Raw genomic sequence first — 19,727 nt, 5'->3', positions numbered from 1 at the left:
AGCTTGGTTGCCTAGAAGGGTATCTATAGATTATATTATATTTATCCTTTATATTGAGTGTTGCCTGACAATCAGAGGATAAATTTGCAGATAAGTTGTTTTAGGAATAGGGGAAAGATAGTCACAGGTCAAACAGGTTTGTAAAACAAAATTATTTAGCTGCATTTAAGGTGTTTGGTGTAAGAATACAGAGTAACCGATATTTCTCTATAGTTGGGGATTGATATTTAGTGGTTAATATATATTTATTGTAAGGTTCGTGTCACATTTTGGTATTTCACTTCTAAAGGTGCAGATTTAATATTTTGGGTCGGAGCTTCTAACTTTCAGGCATATGAAGCTTTATTTTCCATAAGTTCATTATCAGGTGCTTTGATAATTTAATAAAATACCTGTTTACGATCGGGGCCCAATATTTTGAATCAGGCATATTGTAAATTGAAGCCCTTAATACTTGAAGGTTTTGGAAAATATTTGAATGAGTATTCGCAGACGGCTTGATTGAAGTTGGGAATTAATAGTTGTCGTGAATGTATGAGGCTTTGCTATAAGGGAAAAATAAGTGTCATATTGGCAAAATGAAGAGTATTATATTTAGTGGTATTATTGAATGTTGTTCTATAGCCCAACTATTGTTGTTGCTGGGCAATTAATGTTTTTGATATTATAGTTTGGTTCAAATATTTGTTGTTGGAACGACTTGTATCTTGGCTTCCTGAAATTAGTGCTCTAAATATTTGAGCGAGAATTGTCATCTATAGTATTTATTCAAGTGGAACTATTGGAGGACCTAGCCATCTTTAATATTTGTACTAACCTTCTACTCTTCCGTATGTGTCAATGCTGTCATAAATTGCCTGTAAGTGGATATTTCAGCTTGGTGTTATTAAGCAACGCTTTGTTTCCAATGTTGTGAAATTAAATGGGATGGGCGTTGACCTATCTTATTGTAATGGCCCCTTATGGATTTTAATCCAACTTTCCCAAGATTACCTTTTTGGGTTTGGATGTTTCTTTGGAATGGGAAATATAATTTTTGTATGCTGATGTAGATCCACAAACAAGTATTGGTTTTACACATAAGGATACATATATATTGTGAATTTATATTTTTGTTGTTTCCTCTTCTCTTCTGTCTGTATAATGATGATTTTTTCCTAACTCTATTTGTACATAAATGATTCATCTTCTATCTTACTCCCTAACTCTCTATCTTTTCTTCCTCATTCTTGCTTACATTTTCATTTCTATGTGAAAGAGATGTCCTTTCATGGTAGATGCTTTCTTATTGAAAGAAGAACCCTTCTGTAAAAATGTACAATATATTTTGCATTTTATTAATTGCACTTCTCTTCAAACTTAATTGCTCTTGTGAATTTAATTTAACTCTTAATCACACTTGTATATCTGTTTTATAAATTGATGTTAATTGTAATCTTATTTGCTTTAACGTATTTTCCATGTATTAATAATGATGCTCAAACTGTTATTCACAATTCTCTTGCATGGTCACTGCATTAATGTATTTATCTATTGGTCTTCATTTTTCTAGCGTTGATTGTTAATGATATAAATTTTTAAGTTTATTGTTGCACATTCTTTTCTCTATTGCTACTATCCAATGTAATCACTGGTATCCCCCCTTTGGAAGTAATTTTTCTCTACCCTTTTTTATTGTCTTTCATAAATGAAGAGTTATGATAAATGAGACGTGTCTTGTCCCTTCGTTGATAAGCTTCCCCTCTTAGTTGTTACATTAGTTGTCCCTCTATTCTTAGTCAAGGACCGATGCTAATCATCTTTACCTATCACTAGCAATTAAATTGAGTTGTTATGATTTTGATTAGTAATTTGTCAATAGAGGATATTATCAATGCCAAGACTCTTGGCATTTACTTATTATTACACAATGGATTGTCTTTTGCAAAGTCGATTTAATATGTTATCTATCTATTGACATCAAGCATTTTGACATTTAATACTTCGATTTAATGCTGATTATGTGGGTCTTGTGTTAGATGTGTTTATTGTTGTATGCAAAGAACATGATATTATTCCCAACGACACTAGTTTGCTGCTCTTAGCTTGTTACTGTTTGAAGATGAGTAACCACCAAACTACAACTTAGATACCAAAATCTCACAAGGCCTGAGCTCATCTCTTCATTTTTATTGCTTGTGTTATGTCCCTTTTCTTGGCTAGTAAATTCTGATGCATTGGTAGCCCTTTTTTCCTTGGACCTATGGGCTAATTGAGATTTCTCGGGGATCAGATCGAGTTTTGTCTTAGGCAATTCCAGTTGCCAGCCAATTGGGTTTTGTTTCAATGTGATTTCTAGGTACTTACTATTTTTAGTAAGTCAGCATGCTCAATATTCTTGGCATTTCAATGTTGGACTAGGAGTGTCTCATCGAGATCTTTCTAGCGAGCTATCACACATGCTTATTTGAGTCAATCTGATCAATGATTGTTATTCTTGAAGATTTAGATGGTTTATTAATAAAGTGATTGTAATAAGATAAGTTCATATTCTTAAATGTCACTTTATTATTATATGAGCACTTTTTTTCTTATGTGGGGTAAAGGGTTGTTTGAAAAGAAATAAAAGAATCAGAGAAAGGAATGTGAAGAGTCACTAGGTTAGGATTTAAAGAAGAAAGAGGGCTCATTTGCAGCATACTTGGTATATGTAATTGGATTTCTTCTCTCTTGGAGAGTTTTTGAAACCTTCAGCTTTCAGCCAATTCGAGGATGAAAATCCTCAAGCTCAAAGGCAATGGACAAACCCATTGTTGGAGATATCAACAGGTATCTCATTTGTGCTTAAATTTCTTTTCTACTTTCCTAATGTGACTTTTATTTCTGTATTTAAGATTGGAGTTCATTGTTGTTTTGTTGGGGATTAAATGCAATATTAATTTCTGCAACTTTATTTTATCTGGATATTTATGGGGCTTTGTTGGTTAAATCTGAAATACATTGCACAAAATTAATTGCTTAAAAATTTTGAGGTTTCATTGAAAAGTTGGGGCAAATATCCGTTGCAGGATAATACGGTGGTTTCAGAGCTAGTTTTCTTGCTAGCCTATGAGGATCAGAAGGGCGAACTGCAGTCTTTATCGAAGATAAATTTGCAAGGCTTTAATGTTTTAGAAATAAAGATTTTTTGAATTCTAGATTATTTTCAATGATGGAAAAATAAAGATATTTAACTATATTACAAAGGTTCATGACAACACTTAAGTTTGTTTGTTTGATAAATATTTCAAAGAATTTTTTAAAGGCACTTCAATATCTTGAAGAATAGAAAATAATATGTTAGTGTACCAAAACTACATTTGAAGCCATCAATAAATTGGGTGATATTCCAATGTTGGGCATATATATTATTCCATATGTTGGTGATATTGTGCAGGCCCATATCTTTCAAATATTGGCTTTAAAAATAATTTATTATGTATTTGGTCATTATTTCATGGAGGGTTAGTCCTATATTGTATAACACGTTTGCTATGATTGGAGATTGTGAACTCAAAGCCGACCTATGTGTCTTGATGGCTATATATGTAATGTTCTTGAGTCTTGTAAAGCACAACGGATGGTAGAGAAAGAGGATAGCTTGAGAGGTAAGGGTTTGGTAAGTAATCTGGAATGTTTTGGCAGTAACAAGAAGGCCTTACAACCTGCCATGTATGTGGTTCATTTATGTAATTCAAGATTTGTTGTTAATAAGGAGCTTTTTCAAAATTGTATGTTGTTTACTTCTACTTTGTTGTTATTTGCTAGGGGCCTGTTCATCTCCTTTGGGGACACACCTTCCTTGTACAACATCATGATTGGATTCAATGACATTAATATGGTTGAGGAGCAGCCATAGGCACAATCTTCTACACTAAGTAGGGAGCTAAATTCAAGTGTGAGGTTCATACCCTCTACCTCCCATTATTTCTCTAGGGAGGGGAAGGGGAAGATGCAAAGACTTTTAATGTCTAAATTGCATCGATATAAAATTTATGTTAATAATTTTCAAATACAATTATTATAAATTCATAATAGTTATTATTTTGTAGCTAGTTATTTTATCTAATTCCACTATCCTATTTAGTTTGATGATGTCATTTTTTAATCCATGGGTAACTGTTAAACTTAATTGAAAACTCTTTCTCATGGTTTTTAGACTTATGAGATACATTTTGTAAATCGAATTTTCCAAAAGAAAAAGAACAGGATTTTTAAAGAAATAGTAGCACTTTTGTGTTCGCAAGTTTTTGCCGAGTCAAAAAGTTTGGGCTTACCAAGTACTTTGTGAGTTCAAGCATCGATTAATCTAATCAATTACACTTTCTACCTATCAACACAATCATTAGGGACAAACTGTTTTTGTGAGTTTTGGAGTCAATAGGTTTCCATGCCTTGTAATAACGTGCCTTAAGCAACAAAATGAAGTCCCATGCATCATTATTCTTAAGTTTAACCATCGAAAAATCGGTGGCTAATTTCCAATCTTCACAATCATCTATTTCCATTGCCTCTTTACTTATTCTAGTATCACCAATATTATTCAACAAACAATGAAAAAATTTAACCTAGAAAAGTACAGTTTACTTTCCAATTAAATTAGGGGTTTTTCATTATTTAATTTCAGTCCTTCATGGCCTATTATTGGACCCTCCTAGGCCATATGGAGTTGAGAAGAAGACCATTCATGCAGTTACCTTAACTCTTGGTTGATTTTATATAATTGTGGTTGATTAATTGTAATTTTATTATTGCAGTTTAAACTATACAACAAATTATTATATTGGAAAGGAGAATCTTCTATAAAGTGCAATAAAATAATCTATGTTCTGGCGAGTTTCCAGGACAGGGACGTTTTAGGGTGCGTGGATGTGTTTCTAGTACAGGTACGGATCAAAGCCAAAATTTAGGGGACGGGATGTAAGTGTTGACATTAAGGTCAAGTTTGTTTATTAGTGACTCACACTTAGTCAATTGGTTAAGTTGCTATTGAGCTTATTTGGCAGTTTACAGTGTTAACCGAGCGATCCAGTTACTACTAAGTTCTATAGTTGCTACCAAGTTTCAGAATCTACATTCAGTTCATGCCGAGCAGTATCTACCAAGTTGATCAGTGACACTGCGAACCGTGCTTCACAGTTTTAATCGAGTTGCACATTGTCAATTGTGTTCTCTAGTGTCTATCGAGTTCACAGTGTTAGTGATGTGAATCTAGTGTTGACCGAGCCAAGGAGTGTCAATCAAGTGATTTAGTTTATACCAAGCTCGCAGTGTTAGTGTTGACTGAGCCATGCAGTTTCAACCAAGTGATTCAATTTATATGCCAAGTATCGTAGTGTTCACCAAGTCATAAGTGTTGACCGAGTTCAAGCTACTTGGAAGTGATTAGTACGAACCAAGCTTCTATATCTATCGAGAGCATGACGATGCTGAGTGTTGACAATGGTTGCAGAGTGTAAAAACTTCACCGAGTTTGTCTTCAGAACCCGAATGCCAGCAATTGATCTGACTTTGTGATCTTGATGGAAATCTATGTTGTAGCCGACTTTGATGAATTGTGTTTTGGATTGGTATATATGTAACGTATTGTATCACATCCAAATATGAAGAAGTATGAAGCGAATATGAAGAGAAGTGTGAATTAAGAAGGCTACAAGTAGTAAAAGGGACAACAAAGATTTATCTATCAAAGCAAGGTGATCGTTACATTTCAAAGGAATCTCAACCAACAAATCAGAGTTGTAGATCAGAGATCAGCTGCTAATTCATCCTAACAGGTGCATCAATCAAATCCTTTAATAGGGTAGACTTAACAATCTTTGACAAATCTCTTTATCGAGTGCATACTTTATTGTATGTTTTGTAAATCCTTTCATAAGGTGAACCTAGCAGTCCTTATTGCTCCTAATAGGGCAAATCATCAGAAGTGATCAATTGTAAGCCTTAACCAGCCAACTTTATTCTATAGTACTAAAGTTTGTGGGTATCATCCCCACCCCAATTTTACTTTCTATTTGAAAGGTTTTTGGGTCACCATATCTTGTGTCAAAGTGTTATGAATGTTTTATTGCTTTCATTCTTTCATACATGCAATTAGATCAAAATATTATGTGAAGGATTAATTGGTGAAATAAGTTACCGATAACCAAGGCTTATGAATGAAGGATCATGATACTACATAAGTAGTAACAAGTGGGTGGATAGAGGGAGGAATTGAGCTAGTCGGTTGGGAGACTGTTAGTTCTTTTCCGAGGAGAGGTTCAAAGAACCAAGAGGAAAGGAGACAACCCCCCTCAGTAACCTTGCCTACCTCATATTTCCAACAGTAAGGGGACGACTATTAAAAATAGGAGAAATTTTATATAGAGAGAGGGAATTCAAATATTCATCACATAACATTGATAAACCATTCACCATAGACATTTTAGGAGCACAATACATAGCAAATTAACAAAAATCAAATTTTCATTGTGAGAATATAGCGTACATATAGTGAAAATGCCCAAAGGCTCCAAGTTTCATGCACGAAATGACATAAAATATGGAAATGCAAACAATGGGCATACAATTATAACTAAGATAGTTAACAAATAATACTAAACAAGAACATAGAAGTCCAACTCCATAATTAACTATTCATAATAATATTAAAATGTAAATACAATAACTAGACTACTAAATAGTATATACATAGGAGATCACAATAATATATAGTTGTCCATAATTAGTAGATGGTATGTCTAAGAGTATAAATCAAGTAAATTTGATGCCATAATTTCCTCTTTCAACTATTGTTCAGTGTTCACACCCTGACTAGTTGCTCCTCCTCTTGCTGCTCTTTTGCTTTGCAAATGTGAAAATATATTTTTATTTATTTTTTGGTTATTTTATGCTTGGACTAGGTTCTGGTATTGTTAAATGTGGTTTGAGTGTCTCTAGGGACAAGCCAACCTTGTTTTTCAAATTTAAAAATGTGTTATTTTTTAATATTGACAGTCCAAAAATGGCTGGAGCTATAGGAGACGGCTAGAAGTCCCCAGGACAGGTAGGGGACTTCTAGGCGTCTCCCCATCCCCTGCTGCTCTCAAAGTGCCGTTTTGGAAGCGTCCCTTTTTGTGGGAAAAATGAAATGAATTTCCCATCCTTGCATCACCATTCCATCCCTGGTATGAATACGAGCGAAAAAAGTGATGGGGCGCATCCCTGTGGAGCACTAAAAATAATATATTATTTCTTCTAGAAGGGGTGGAGGAAAAGAATAAATAGGGGTGAGAGGATCATTGTTATTTATCTAGATTTTTTCTTGTTATGTTCTTTGGTGGAGCCAACAGTTCCTACAAATTTTCCATTGGTTTTTGGGAACGTTCACTCCCATTTATTTACATAATTGAGGGGGTGAGAGATCTTCTAAAGGGTTGCAATTGAGACAGGAATATTTCAGTTCTTCTCATTGGAGCATATCGAGTGTTCAAAAGTATATATGGAAGAATAATATGAGGGCATACTTTAGATTCATGGTTTTTTAATACCATTTTCTTTTGAAGGAAGAGATTGGTGACTTGTTTGGAGGTATTTTAGAGGTGATTGATGGTGTTTATGAGGTGTATATTAAGTCAGCCATGGAGGTCAACCAGACCTACTAAGAACCACATCTTTACTGATTATCCCTCATTGCTAGATCAGATTTTTGTGGATATTTTATCATTCAATTTTCATCTACAAGCTGATTGTTTTCATCCCAAATTTGGGGTGCAAGATTGTTGAACATATTTTGTTTTGCATTGGTGTTATGAGCACCTTAGGAAAGGAATAAGGCCCTACTCAATGGGTGGTGTAATTTTGTTGCTAGTTAGTCTACAATACCCCATGGGTCATTTGATGTAAGAATATAATAGGGAATCTTGGAGTGAAGTCAAGTTGTGGGCCTAAATGGCCTTTAGCGACATTTAGGACCATATTGGTCAAATAGCTTTTATATTGGTTTAATACAACATAATAGGGTCCTAGGAATGATTCTAGTATGATAGGTCAAGTGTTTTGAGTCAATAAGCAAAATGTTGCAAAGTTGACAAGAAGTTGTCAATGCAACTTTTGCAAAACTTGTTACCCAACAACTAACCAATTCAAATGATTGTTGGGATCAATGGAAATAGTTGTGAAATGGCTATTATAAGTGCTTTCATGCCTTAATGTACGTGGCTGGAAGAATTTGGTGTTGAAGAAGCAATAAAACACTATGAATTTTTCTGTTTTTACCCTGTTTGTATGGATCTTCAATATGGAATTCGATTGGCCCTAGACTCAAAATGGTATGATTGGATTGTATAATGTGTTAGCCTTCTATCCCAATTGGTTTGAATAAATTGTGTGGAGTTTGAAGCATTTTAAAAGAAAATCTCTATGGCTGGTTTGAAATCCAAGGTTAACCAAGGGTTTCAAAATAAAATACCTCTAGTTTGAATTCTAGCCATTGAAAAATTATGATTTTGGGTGAAATTGAACCCAAGAGGATTTATTATAAGATCCTCCTGGTTTTAGATAGGAAGACCTTGGTAGTTGTGAAAAAGACAAAGCCCTAGCCCAACATCTCAATGTGCTCGAGTAGCAATAGACATTGAATTTGTTTGTGGAATGAAGGGTGGAGTGGTTCTATCCAAGAAAATGGTGGATTTGGTGTTTTTGTATGCCCCTTGAAGTGTCTGAATAGTTGTCAATGTTGTGGGCTCTAAAACAAGGGTAGTTGCTTTGTAAAATAGACCTAATTAGGCCTAATTCCTTAGTTAGCCCTTTGTGTGATCAGGGATCCATTGGAGGAGTTGAAAATTGAGACTTGGGGAATTGATATAAGTCCCTAAAGGGTGTTTGAAAAGGTAGTTTCTTTAAGGGGTTCTTTGGAGATTGTTGGAGTTGAGCCCCAAAAACTAAGCAGATAGACCTAATTGAATTAGGCCTATTCACTAGGTCTTGAGGGATAGTTTTGTGTCCAGGCAATTTCTGGGGATAAGATCTTGTTCAAGTGGTTTAGTTGAACCTAGGAGGGTATAGGAAAGTCACTCCAATGATAATTGCCTTGTAATGAGTTGATTTTCATGGTTTTCAAGGGCAATGACCCGATGGGATTGAGTTGTTTTCGAAGAGATCAATTGGTGGGAAGAGATTGAGGATTTGTAGTGGTGTATATTGGAGTCTTAGAGTCTGTCTCTAGGCCATTTCCAAAACCTTGATTCATCTATTGATTGCAAGAAGGTAGATTTGGTTGGTTATTTGTTTCATCCAGACCCTCTAGTTGAGTTGAAGTTTGATTTTGCTAGTCTCTCCCCATCATGCATCTGCAAATCTAGGGCTGCAGGTGGCAACAATGAGGAGGGTTGTTTTTGCACAAAAAAGTTCAGAAAAATCTGAGAAAAATTAGACATCTTCAGTAGACATCCCTCTACAATTTGCTATTGACAAATCAGGTTGTTGAGCATTCATTATTTGTAGAATAGCCTTTTCTGGAATACCGTGTTGCAGAAGGTTAATGCTAGCCATTAGAGTTCAGTAATAACTTCGATATTGGATCAATAAATTTGTTTGTCAATCACCAAGGGTCTGAAATAAAAATCAGAATTCATTTGCAGCAGGATATACTTCAGACTCTGTGTTTTCTGACCCATGTATTGCAAGTGTTTGACAAATGTCAATTTCCTATATGATGCAAATTTGATTGTGTTTGTCTTATCATATGTTATATAGTTGGTTTGCAATCAGTTTATGGTACATCTCAGATTCTTGACAATATTCCATGAGTAAAAAAATCATATTTCTTCCTCATTCACCAAGGGATATTACACTCAAGAAGGTTAGAATGAGAAAAAAACCAGAGTTGCATATTGCTTATTGAATTATTTAGTGAAATCTGTGATTACCGATTTATTACAAGTATACGGCAAGGGATAACATGTAGGCATAAATGATAAATGCTATTTCCTGCTATGCTGTCAATTGGATCATTTTCTCTTCAGAAGCTTTTGTTTGACACAGAATTTCATTCATCTTTCAACATCCCCAAATAATTGTTCAAATATATCATGAAAGCTTCTTGACCAATTTTTTGAATTTCCTTTATGTTTACTTGTGGTGATTAATAAGTGGTGATAAAATGTACGGAAGTCTCACTATGTATAGGAAATTCAACCATATGAAGGGCTATCGGGCATGAGAATTTTTTTCCATGCTAGCTTGGAGAACTCTCCTATCATTGACAGCACTTATGAAAGAGATCAGAAAGAGACAGAAAAGAATGTCACGTGAACTGATTCTACTATCATGGGGAGACAATGTGTGCAGGCCAGAAAGTCTATTAACATAATAGTCAGGATTAATTTTTGCAATGAGTCCCACTAAGAATTCCCCTCCATGCATAAGATGCTTACAGCTTGAATTCCTAGAAATCAAGCTATTGGAGTTCTTTTCAGAATGCTTGAAATTTTAGGACAACTGACTGTATGGTAATATGGACTATGGAAAATAACTGATTCTACTATTCGATTAAAAATAGTCTAAGGATATTTGATAGGAAGTAACAGCAATGTCTGTTTAACTGCTGTTTAACTGTGCAATGTTGTTGTTTTTTCATTTCTGCCTATGGTTGACTATTAAATTCTTCTGCTTGTAGAGAGGAGGCACAGCTGCACGTGAATTTTGTAAATCTTACTTCCTCAGCAGTTCTGCATTATATATGATAAGGTAATGATTATTGGGCTTTTCTATTTATTATATTAATGTTTTCTCTTTGCCTATTTTAGAAGATTTTCTACATCCTATTCAAATTATTTTCTGATTTTAAACATTCGTCCCTTAGACAATTGGACCTGCTTGTTTTCCAACACAGAATAACATGTAAAAAAGTTCCTATGCTTTACACAACGTCCCTTGGCTAAGGGACATTTTGAGATTGTAGGATGGGTATGAAATGTCACTACCTGTCCATAATTTTTTGAATCTTTAAGTAATTGTTCCGGATACTGTAATTTTATTTTATTTTAAAACAGCATGCTATGTTACAGGGTAACTAGGGGATGTCCCCAACCTTGCTGGAAATTGCTAGGGAATACCATTTTCAAAACAACTAGGGGATAGCCTTGACTGTCATGGGAATGCTGGCCATCACCTATGGCCCAGGGGTTTTATAGTCACCTAATAACTAGAAAAAACACAAATATGAAAAAAAGGGTCTTCTTCTGTATTGAGGTGGTTGCAACGACCAAAAGTAGGATTTTTTATATTTAATGGTTTTTCACATCTGTATGGAGCTCAAGAAGAAATAAGCCATCCCTCTCAAATAGAAGTTTCTTTAGTACCAACTAGCTATCTAATTCTCCAAGCCTTGAACTTATGCAGTCACCTAACCTATGCAAATAGCTTTACTTCAGTACAGGTCTAAGTGGAAAGTGCATTCATGAAAAATATCCCGCTGAAAAGAAAGCATTACTTGTCTTCCCTAAGGACTTGCTTGAGAAGAATATGTGAATAATAGGACTGTTTTGGAAAAATATATTATTATAGTGAACTTTTGTAAGACCCACTATTGTGGCATGATTTTATTACATATATCAAACCATTACTACCAAGGTATGATTGCACCAAGAAAAATTCAGTAACTCAACTTTCTGAAAAGTGTTTTCCAATGAAGGATGTCATGAACTCAAGGTTTCAAACCTTCAACATAGATGACATATTGTTTCACAAATTGACTTAGTGTAACAATGATTTGTTCAATGTATGAAATGCATATGCCTGCACAAGGAAACACAATTCCATGAAGAATAAAGAACAACTGTTAAACTTTATTTTATTTAAATATCCATCACTTGCCTTTCCCTAAAAACTGGCCTCCTAAGTGTAATGTTCCTGACCTCTGTGGGATGTGACAAACAAGTATAACGTTCCTGAGTTCTGTTGCGTGTGTAACAATGAAGTACAGATGCACTAGAACTGGGGCCGTTTGGTGATGTTGGTTATGGAGGGGAGTACAAACAATGCTAGAGGCCATACGGTGGAAGATAAAGTGGCTGTACAGTGGACACTTGCAAGCCATATGGTGGCAACAAGGTGGTCATATGGTGGAAACAAGGTGGCTGTATAGTGTAGACAAGATAGCCCTATGGTGGTCTCTGTGTCCATATGGTAGAAGTTATGTGGCTGTATGGTGGATGCAAGGGGTGTGGCAAGCCGTACAAGGAGGCCGTACGGTTGGACTGAAGTGGGCTGTATGGTCAATGGATACCGCACAGGAGGAAGGAAAATGTCACACGGGATGTAACACAAAACTTGCAGATAATAGATGGGATAGTAAAATGCAAGGAAAAAACACACAATGCTTATTAAATGCCTTATTCATTCAACAAAAGAGAATTTGATAATCATGACTTCATCAATTCGCAAGATAATAGTGCTCCAATTTGCCAAATCCGAGTGAAGTGCTATAGGCGACAGAATAGGGTGAGGGTTGAATTCCACCGAAACCAGAAGAGCCAAAGAGGGAAGATTTTCACTTCCGAAATGGCCAACAACAGAGAATCCCAACTGGAATTCACAGTACAAGAAATAATCCAAATTGCATGCCTAAAGACAACCTATACGTTGTGCTTAAATACCCATCGGGGAAAACTTCCCGAGGGTGTACAAAAATAGCCGACAGCAACACGAACTACGAAAAGCAAAAATAAGAATGGGTCCAAGATACATAAAATCAATCAGCCCATTACAATAGTTTGATAAATGATTTATTTAATAACGGGAACATTACACTAAGACTTTTGTCTTAGAAGCATGTCACCCCCCTGTTGTCCCTATCTTGGAAACTATATTTATGCGCACCAATTAGAACAGAGGGGGAATGAGGGGACAAGTGTCTAAGACTGGGTCAGAGAGGCTTTAATTTGGGGACGGCACAGGGAAGGGGGACCGTGGGGGGGGGGGGGGGGGGGGGGGCACGAGGGGAGGGGTTGGTTGTATATACTATACATATGGTACTTAAAATGCTAGTTACGAAAATATGTATTGCAATATAAGATATAAAGATGTAAAAGAGTAAATACTTGAACATTGCATTGAATTGGAACGTCAAACATTGAACATAAATAGTTAAATCAACAAATAGTTAACACTGGGACATCCCCCCATCCTTGGCAGAGGTGGTGGAATCTTGTGGCACCGCTAGGGACAAGGGAACGGAGTCCCCAAGTCCTCGGTGCATCCCTATCTCCGATGTGTGGGGCAAAAAGGGGGGGAACGCGTCTCCGTGTTACTATGGTATTCTAGCATGTTATATATTTATAGGATAAGGATAAATATCTAACACACCTAGATACATAATTGCAAATATATCTTATACAAAAAATTTCCTATTTGATCCATTACAAGATCAATTCATGTAGCTCATCCTCTTTAAACATGAGATGTATGTATGATAAGTTAGCTACTACAGTATCCATTTACATCATCTCATAAGCCTTGGTATATTATGTGCCATTCCTTCAACATGGCATTTTCCTAAACATTATGTTTTGATAAGAATTGTTATATACTACCAATGAATGATTGACAATCTAGATAGGACTTCAAAGATGCTTTTGATTAAGGTAAGTAGGAATTTTTAAATGCCTTAGACCCTTCTACAAAATGAAGCATTAAGATTAGGCACAACTAGGATACAAAGGGAAACCAATAAACAAATGAAGATACTACAATCCAATTATTTTGTCTTGTCTACAAAACAAGGATCTTAATTCCCTAAACTTACTTTTTGGGAACAATGAAAAAAGAAGACCATAGGTAGATTCCTCATCCAACCCTTAAGCCTTTAAAGGAGCATATAATCTTGTACAATCTTAAGGAGATTTCCTCTTGAGTGAATTACAAAATTGTTTCACGCTTTCTCCCTATTCATTAGCACAAGTGAATTTAAACATTTCTAACCAAAATAATTTTTGGTCAATGTATTGTCCCCTCTCTAGCATTCATATCATGACGTGTTAGTCTATTCCCCATGGTCCCATAGGCCAACCAAGACTTAAAGGGACTTAGAGTCTGCTTGGCTTAGGCAATTTGAGTCGTAAACCATGAGAGGTTTTGAGACAATTTTGGGCATGCTTACTATTTATAGTAAGTCATTTTGGGGATGATTGGACATCTAGTGGAAGTGACATGTCAATTGTAATTGTTTAAAATTGACGAATAGTTTTATTTATCATTGATATGGCTTATTGTGCATTAATAAATTTATTTTATAAAGCTAGCTTTAATTATTTAAAGCCATTAATATACTGTCTATAGTTTGTGGCAAATACTTAAATGAAATGGTCCCCTTTATTTTACAATAAATTGGAGACATAGAAAAGTGTTTGAGGACTTAGTTGAATATTATTTTTAAATTAAAGGTATAAAAAATATTGAGGAAAAATTAATCACGAAAAAATAGGGTCAAAAAAAGCAATCATGAAACAAAAGTGGCAGAAAACAATATTGAGAAAATAGGGGCGAGAAAGCAAAATGTCCTAAAAAAAAAGGAAAGGGCAAAAAGGGTGATTTTGTTTATTCCACATTGATAAGGTGTGTGGATGAGCTCTTAGATAGTGTTCTATAAGTGATTGAAGAGCTTTCTGTCATGTTCCCTTTTCTCGCCAGCGAGTTTTGTTGTGCTATTAGACTGCTTTGCCTTGGTCCCATGGGCAAACAAGGTCTCCTATATGATCAGAGCACTTTTTAGCCTAGGTGATTTAAGTTGCGGGCTAATCAGGGTTTCTAGACACTTGTAAGTTAGCAAACTCATGATTCTTAGCATTGTAAGGTTGGACTAGGAGTGTCTTGCCATGACCTTTCTGACAAGCTATCACACATGCATATTTGAATCCGTCTGGTTAGAGATTTTAATGCTCGAAGATTTAATTGATTAATTAATAAAGTGATTTTATAAAATAAGTTCACATTATTAATTGTCAGTTTATTACTATGGGCACTTTATTTCTCTAGTGGAAAAAGTATTATTTTATAAGGGCCCGTTTGGTGAGCGGAATAGGAATACGTATTCTGGAATAGAATGTATTCCTGTTCTCCATTTGGTTCAGCCAATATTTGATGGGAATTCGCAGACCCGAAAATTTATGTTTTCTAAAATTAAAAAAAATGGAATAGGAATACGTATTCCAATAACACCTATTCGGGTGGAATTGCAAAACCCCATTTTTGGGCCAAAATTGGAATACGTATTCCTATTTTACTTCGTATTCCAATCCCGTTTTGGTGCATCCAAACAAGGAATTCAAAATTTTTGGAATACGTATTCCTATTCCGCTCACCAAACGGGCCCTAAAAGAAATAAAGAAACAATGAGGGGAATGTGAAGAGTCACCGGTTTGTTTGTTAAAAGGGGAGATGGAGCTGATTTCCAGCATGCTTGGTTTAGGATTCAAATTTCAGTTTCTCTCTTGGAGAGTCATTTGGAAAGAAGCTTTAGCTTTTATCTAGCTTGAGGACGGAAACCCTCGTGCCGATAAATAGTGGGGACAAACCCATTGTCCACGGAGATGTCACACTAAGTGTCTCACATGTACTAAAAGGTTATTTGTTTATCATTCCAATTTGACTGTAAAACTGTGTTTAAGATTGGATATTTTAATAGCTGGTTATTGTATTGCTGATGTATAATACAATAACGCATTTTTGAAGTATTTTAATGAGTATTTATTGGTCTATTGTTGGTTTATTCTGCTGGTTTTATTTGCAAAATATATATGCTGTTATCTGAAAATTATTTGTGCATTAATTTGGGGAAAGTATCCTCTAGGATATTACAATGGTAATAAAGCACCAAACCATAGTTCCAAGAATCACGGCGATTCATGCGATTCATGCGATTCGGCGATTCGATTCAAGCCAAACGATTTTTTGTGAATCGGTGAATCGAATCAGCGATAAAGGGTTTATGAAATAAGTTACTCACTAAATTTCAAGGGTTTTTAAAATTTTCCGATTCATGGCCGATTCGATTCCGATTCATGGCCGATTCACGATTTGATTCGGCCTTGCCGATTCCGATCCGATTCCGATTCTTGTTACTTTGCACCAAACCCACCAGCTTGTGGGATATATGTACAAAAAGTGTTTATTATTTTCAGAGCCGGATATTATCAGAAGTTCTATTAGAGCATTTATCTTGCCATCCTGCCATCCTGTAGTGTTTGTGCAAAAATATAAAATCACAAAAGTCTAATTAGAATTTTTGGAACCCAGGATGAAGGAAGTCATCAAGCAGAAATATTAAATATTCCTGAATAACGTTGGTGGTAAAGGATAAGGGAAAATGTTTTTATTATTAAAGACCAGAGTTGCAATATAACTTTTCTTTATCGGGTCCTAATGTATATTCTTCCTCAATGATATTTCATTTGGGTGGGTCTTATAATTTAAAGATTGCATTACTATTTTAATATGACTGGCAAAAGCCAAAATCGTGTTCAGACAAATATGGTTTTACCGTGAATGCTGTGAAATTGGCGAAAATGTTTTTTTTTTTTTTAAAACATCCATTAAGGACACTTAAATTTGATATTTTAAATTTTCGGCGGACTACATATTTAGCAGGCCTTCGGAAACGTGGCCACACGATGCCCTTGGAAGAGTCTTCTTATTACCATGAATTAATTCGATGGTTGTGGACTTGATATCTGGAAAGACTTTATACATTCATATTAATTCCTTTGGTCTGGGCAAAGTAAATGTCATTGAAGCTGACATTTTAATTTAATATTATGGGTTTATCAAATCAGCAATTTGTTGGCGCAGCGTTCTATTAAGATTGTCGAAATAAGGAGTTTATTTTGGGCTGTAGACTACAATCATTTTAACTATCGAATGGACATGCCGGGAAAAAGGTTTGGGCGAAGATTTAGATAGTTGAACAAATGGACAGTGACCATTGAAGCCAGGCGGAACTCTTTTAGGGGTGCAAATAAGTACCTACGGGAATCAATAGTGCTGCTAACTTTCATATTGGCATGACATGAGTTGATTGTGATTGCTAAGTTGCATGGGTTCGGAAGATTTGGTAGTCGTTATTGATTATTGGTTGACTGTTGGAACATCTTCTGTTCGCTATCATAAGAGCCTAAACAGTGACACACAACTGCACTTGGTTGAATACACACAGTGGTGTGGTATTGGGAGAACCATTATTGTTGAATGCTATAGCTATTCAGACCCACAAGAATTGTCTCTGATGGAGGAGCAGATATGAGTGGATGTAGAGGTTGTAGAAAAACCCGAGCCATGTTTCACTCATCAAGCTCACATACAAGTAGTGGAAGTGAGAGTTGATATAGCTGTTGCGTTTTGGGGAACACCTATTCCCAGCAATTTTGGGTGTTTTCACAGAGTTGTGTTTGCGGAATCCTTACTTGAGAACAAGTGCATGAAAAGGTGTATGCTAAGCCACCATCATAACATATTGGTTGCCAGCACTGAAGACTTGACAGTGTTATTTCGGATCGATATCTACACTTGCGAACAAAGATTTATTCTCCAATTCATGGGTTCAATACACAGTCCGATACTGAATGGAAGGGGAATGTACCAATAATTGCTGTTGTTTGTTACTTGACCGCTTATTGTCTTACTTTAGACTGGTGTAACAATTTCCGAGCACTAGTAATAGCAATTTCAGTTTGCTAATTGAATTAAAGGTAGCTGTCAGCATATTTGAATCCTTCGACTTCAATGGCAGTCTAGTGCATGTGATAACGGGCAGGATCAAGACTATGAAAATAATGTTGAGCAGTTGCTAAGTGAATTTGTGGATTTTCTGAATGATTCCAAGTGCAATTTTCAGACTATCAAGCTACTGAAATCAATATCCTTGTCTTTTAACAAACTACCCGAAACAGTCCCATTTTCATTCATTGTTGAGAAACTGTATGACAAGTGGTTCAATCAAACCAGAGTTTGGAGTGTGAAGTGAAACATTGTTTACATATTTAATTCCTTGGGAAGAGGTGGCTTATTGTAACAACACAAGTCACTGCAGTTTGAGGCTTATGGTATGAAAGTTGAATAAACTGAAACAACTTGTTCCAAACAGTTTGAACATTCACTTGCAGAGACTAGTAGTATCTAGCCATGGGGAGGATACATGGTCTGGAAAAAGTCAAAAAATATCTTGTTAGATTACAGCAACAATTAGCTGAAAATTTCCCACCTAATGCAAGAACTGAAATACTCAGCATATATGGTGAGTACAACAAATTCTCTCCATACGTTCAAAAAAAATTATCCTTCATTGATTATATGGACTTCCATCCAAAGTTACAAAACAAGACTTATTATGGCATAAAAGAAATATTATGAATTGGCCCAGGATCTCCTTGTGAAAAAGACAAGTGCAGAAATTTGTACGAGGACAATAATCAATCTTAGTGGTAGTCTTTAAAAAGAAGAGGAGCCAACTACCACTAATTTATAACCTTCTCATGATCATGTAGAAAATGTTAAACATGGTATAGGTTTATTGATTGGTAATATGGAGGTAGAGATCTCTTGTAGGGTTGCCTACACTAGTATTCCTGATGAACATGATGATAATGCATTGGAGAAGAATATTTGATTAGCCAATGATGAGGACTCAACAGCTTATTTGGGTATGAAAGATGACATTTATGATGTGGATATGTATGATGAAACACATTCTCCCACCTCATGTGCACTTAACATATCTCATACACCTACTAGTTCACCTTATTTAGAGAGTCAAATGAAAGTGACTGAACATAAAATTATTGCAGCTTTATCACGTTTTGATGACATATATGGGATGCTTGAAAAGAACCTTTGGAAGGAACAAATGGAAGGGAACCAAGGGGGACTTAAAGAAGAATTTTCATAGAAATTAATGATACAAGAAGGGCTGAAAACAATGAAATCAGATTACCTACACCTTGTTTCAGATCATGATCATCTCTTTGACCTTGCAAAGATTTACTCAGAAGCATTGAGGAAGAAGGAAGCAAAAGTAGATGTATGTACATATGAGCTTATGAATGCCGAGGATACCATTGAGGCTACTTTAGTGACATTTCATGAAGCAAAATATCATATTATTGAGTTAAATCAGAAATTAGATTTGATATGCTCTCAATCAGCCCAACATATAGACTTTTTTGTTGAGGAGGTTGTTAGTGATGATAGTGTGAGGGATGATTAGGTTGAGCTAGATTCATTCACTTCCTATCGGCAAAATGTACTGTATGATGAGTGATTGACTAAGGTTGAGGTTATGGAGTGTGACTATACAATGAGGAGTGCTCATCACTTTTTGTTTGATCCACACGTAGAGGATTTGATGAGGCGCAGGTCTGGGTTGACTCAGAGTTTGTATCATCCATTATGGGATGAAGCTCTACCATCATCAGGAGATGGTATTAAAGGTTGTAGGTATTTGAATTAGGTGGTGATGGGAGATTAGTTATAGGGGCACTAGTCAATTTTGACTATAGCGATATCTATCAGGATGGGTTGCTTACTTTTATGTCACAGAGGTCTCATGCAGATATAGATTCATAGGGTAGTTATGGTGTTAGTTGCTACTAGTTGGGTTGTTGAGTGAACACATCCATAGGAGTCTTGTAGAGCTTGGATGTAGTTGTGAGATTGCAAATTCTTTCAATGCTTTGTAT

General features: G+C 35.6%; 1 protein-coding gene across 5 annotated transcripts in view; it reads left to right on the top strand.

Moving 5' to 3' along the window:
• The window catches only part of LOC149572842 (DExH-box ATP-dependent RNA helicase DExH7, chloroplastic-like), a 356,903-nt gene that overhangs the window by 255,983 nt on the left and 81,193 nt on the right, over positions 1-19,727 (top strand). For all 5 annotated transcript variants that reach the window (XR_016359987.1, XM_089813915.1, XM_089813917.1 and 2 more), the window contains one exon: positions 10,676-10,746. Coding sequence is in view for 4 of the 5 variants with exons in the window: in XM_089813915.1 (XP_089670041.1) it covers positions 10,676-10,746 (71 nt within the window). In the remaining variant the exon portion in view is untranslated. The remainder of the gene's footprint in view (positions 1-10,675; positions 10,747-19,727) is intronic.

Source organism: Cupressus sempervirens, chromosome 2, assembly GCF_028749045.1.
Source record: "Cupressus sempervirens isolate cs-2001-9-10 chromosome 2, ASM2874904v1, whole genome shotgun sequence".
Taxonomy (NCBI): domain Eukaryota; kingdom Viridiplantae; phylum Streptophyta; class Pinopsida; order Cupressales; family Cupressaceae; genus Cupressus; species Cupressus sempervirens.
This window is presented reverse-complemented; position numbering and strand designations above follow the sequence as displayed.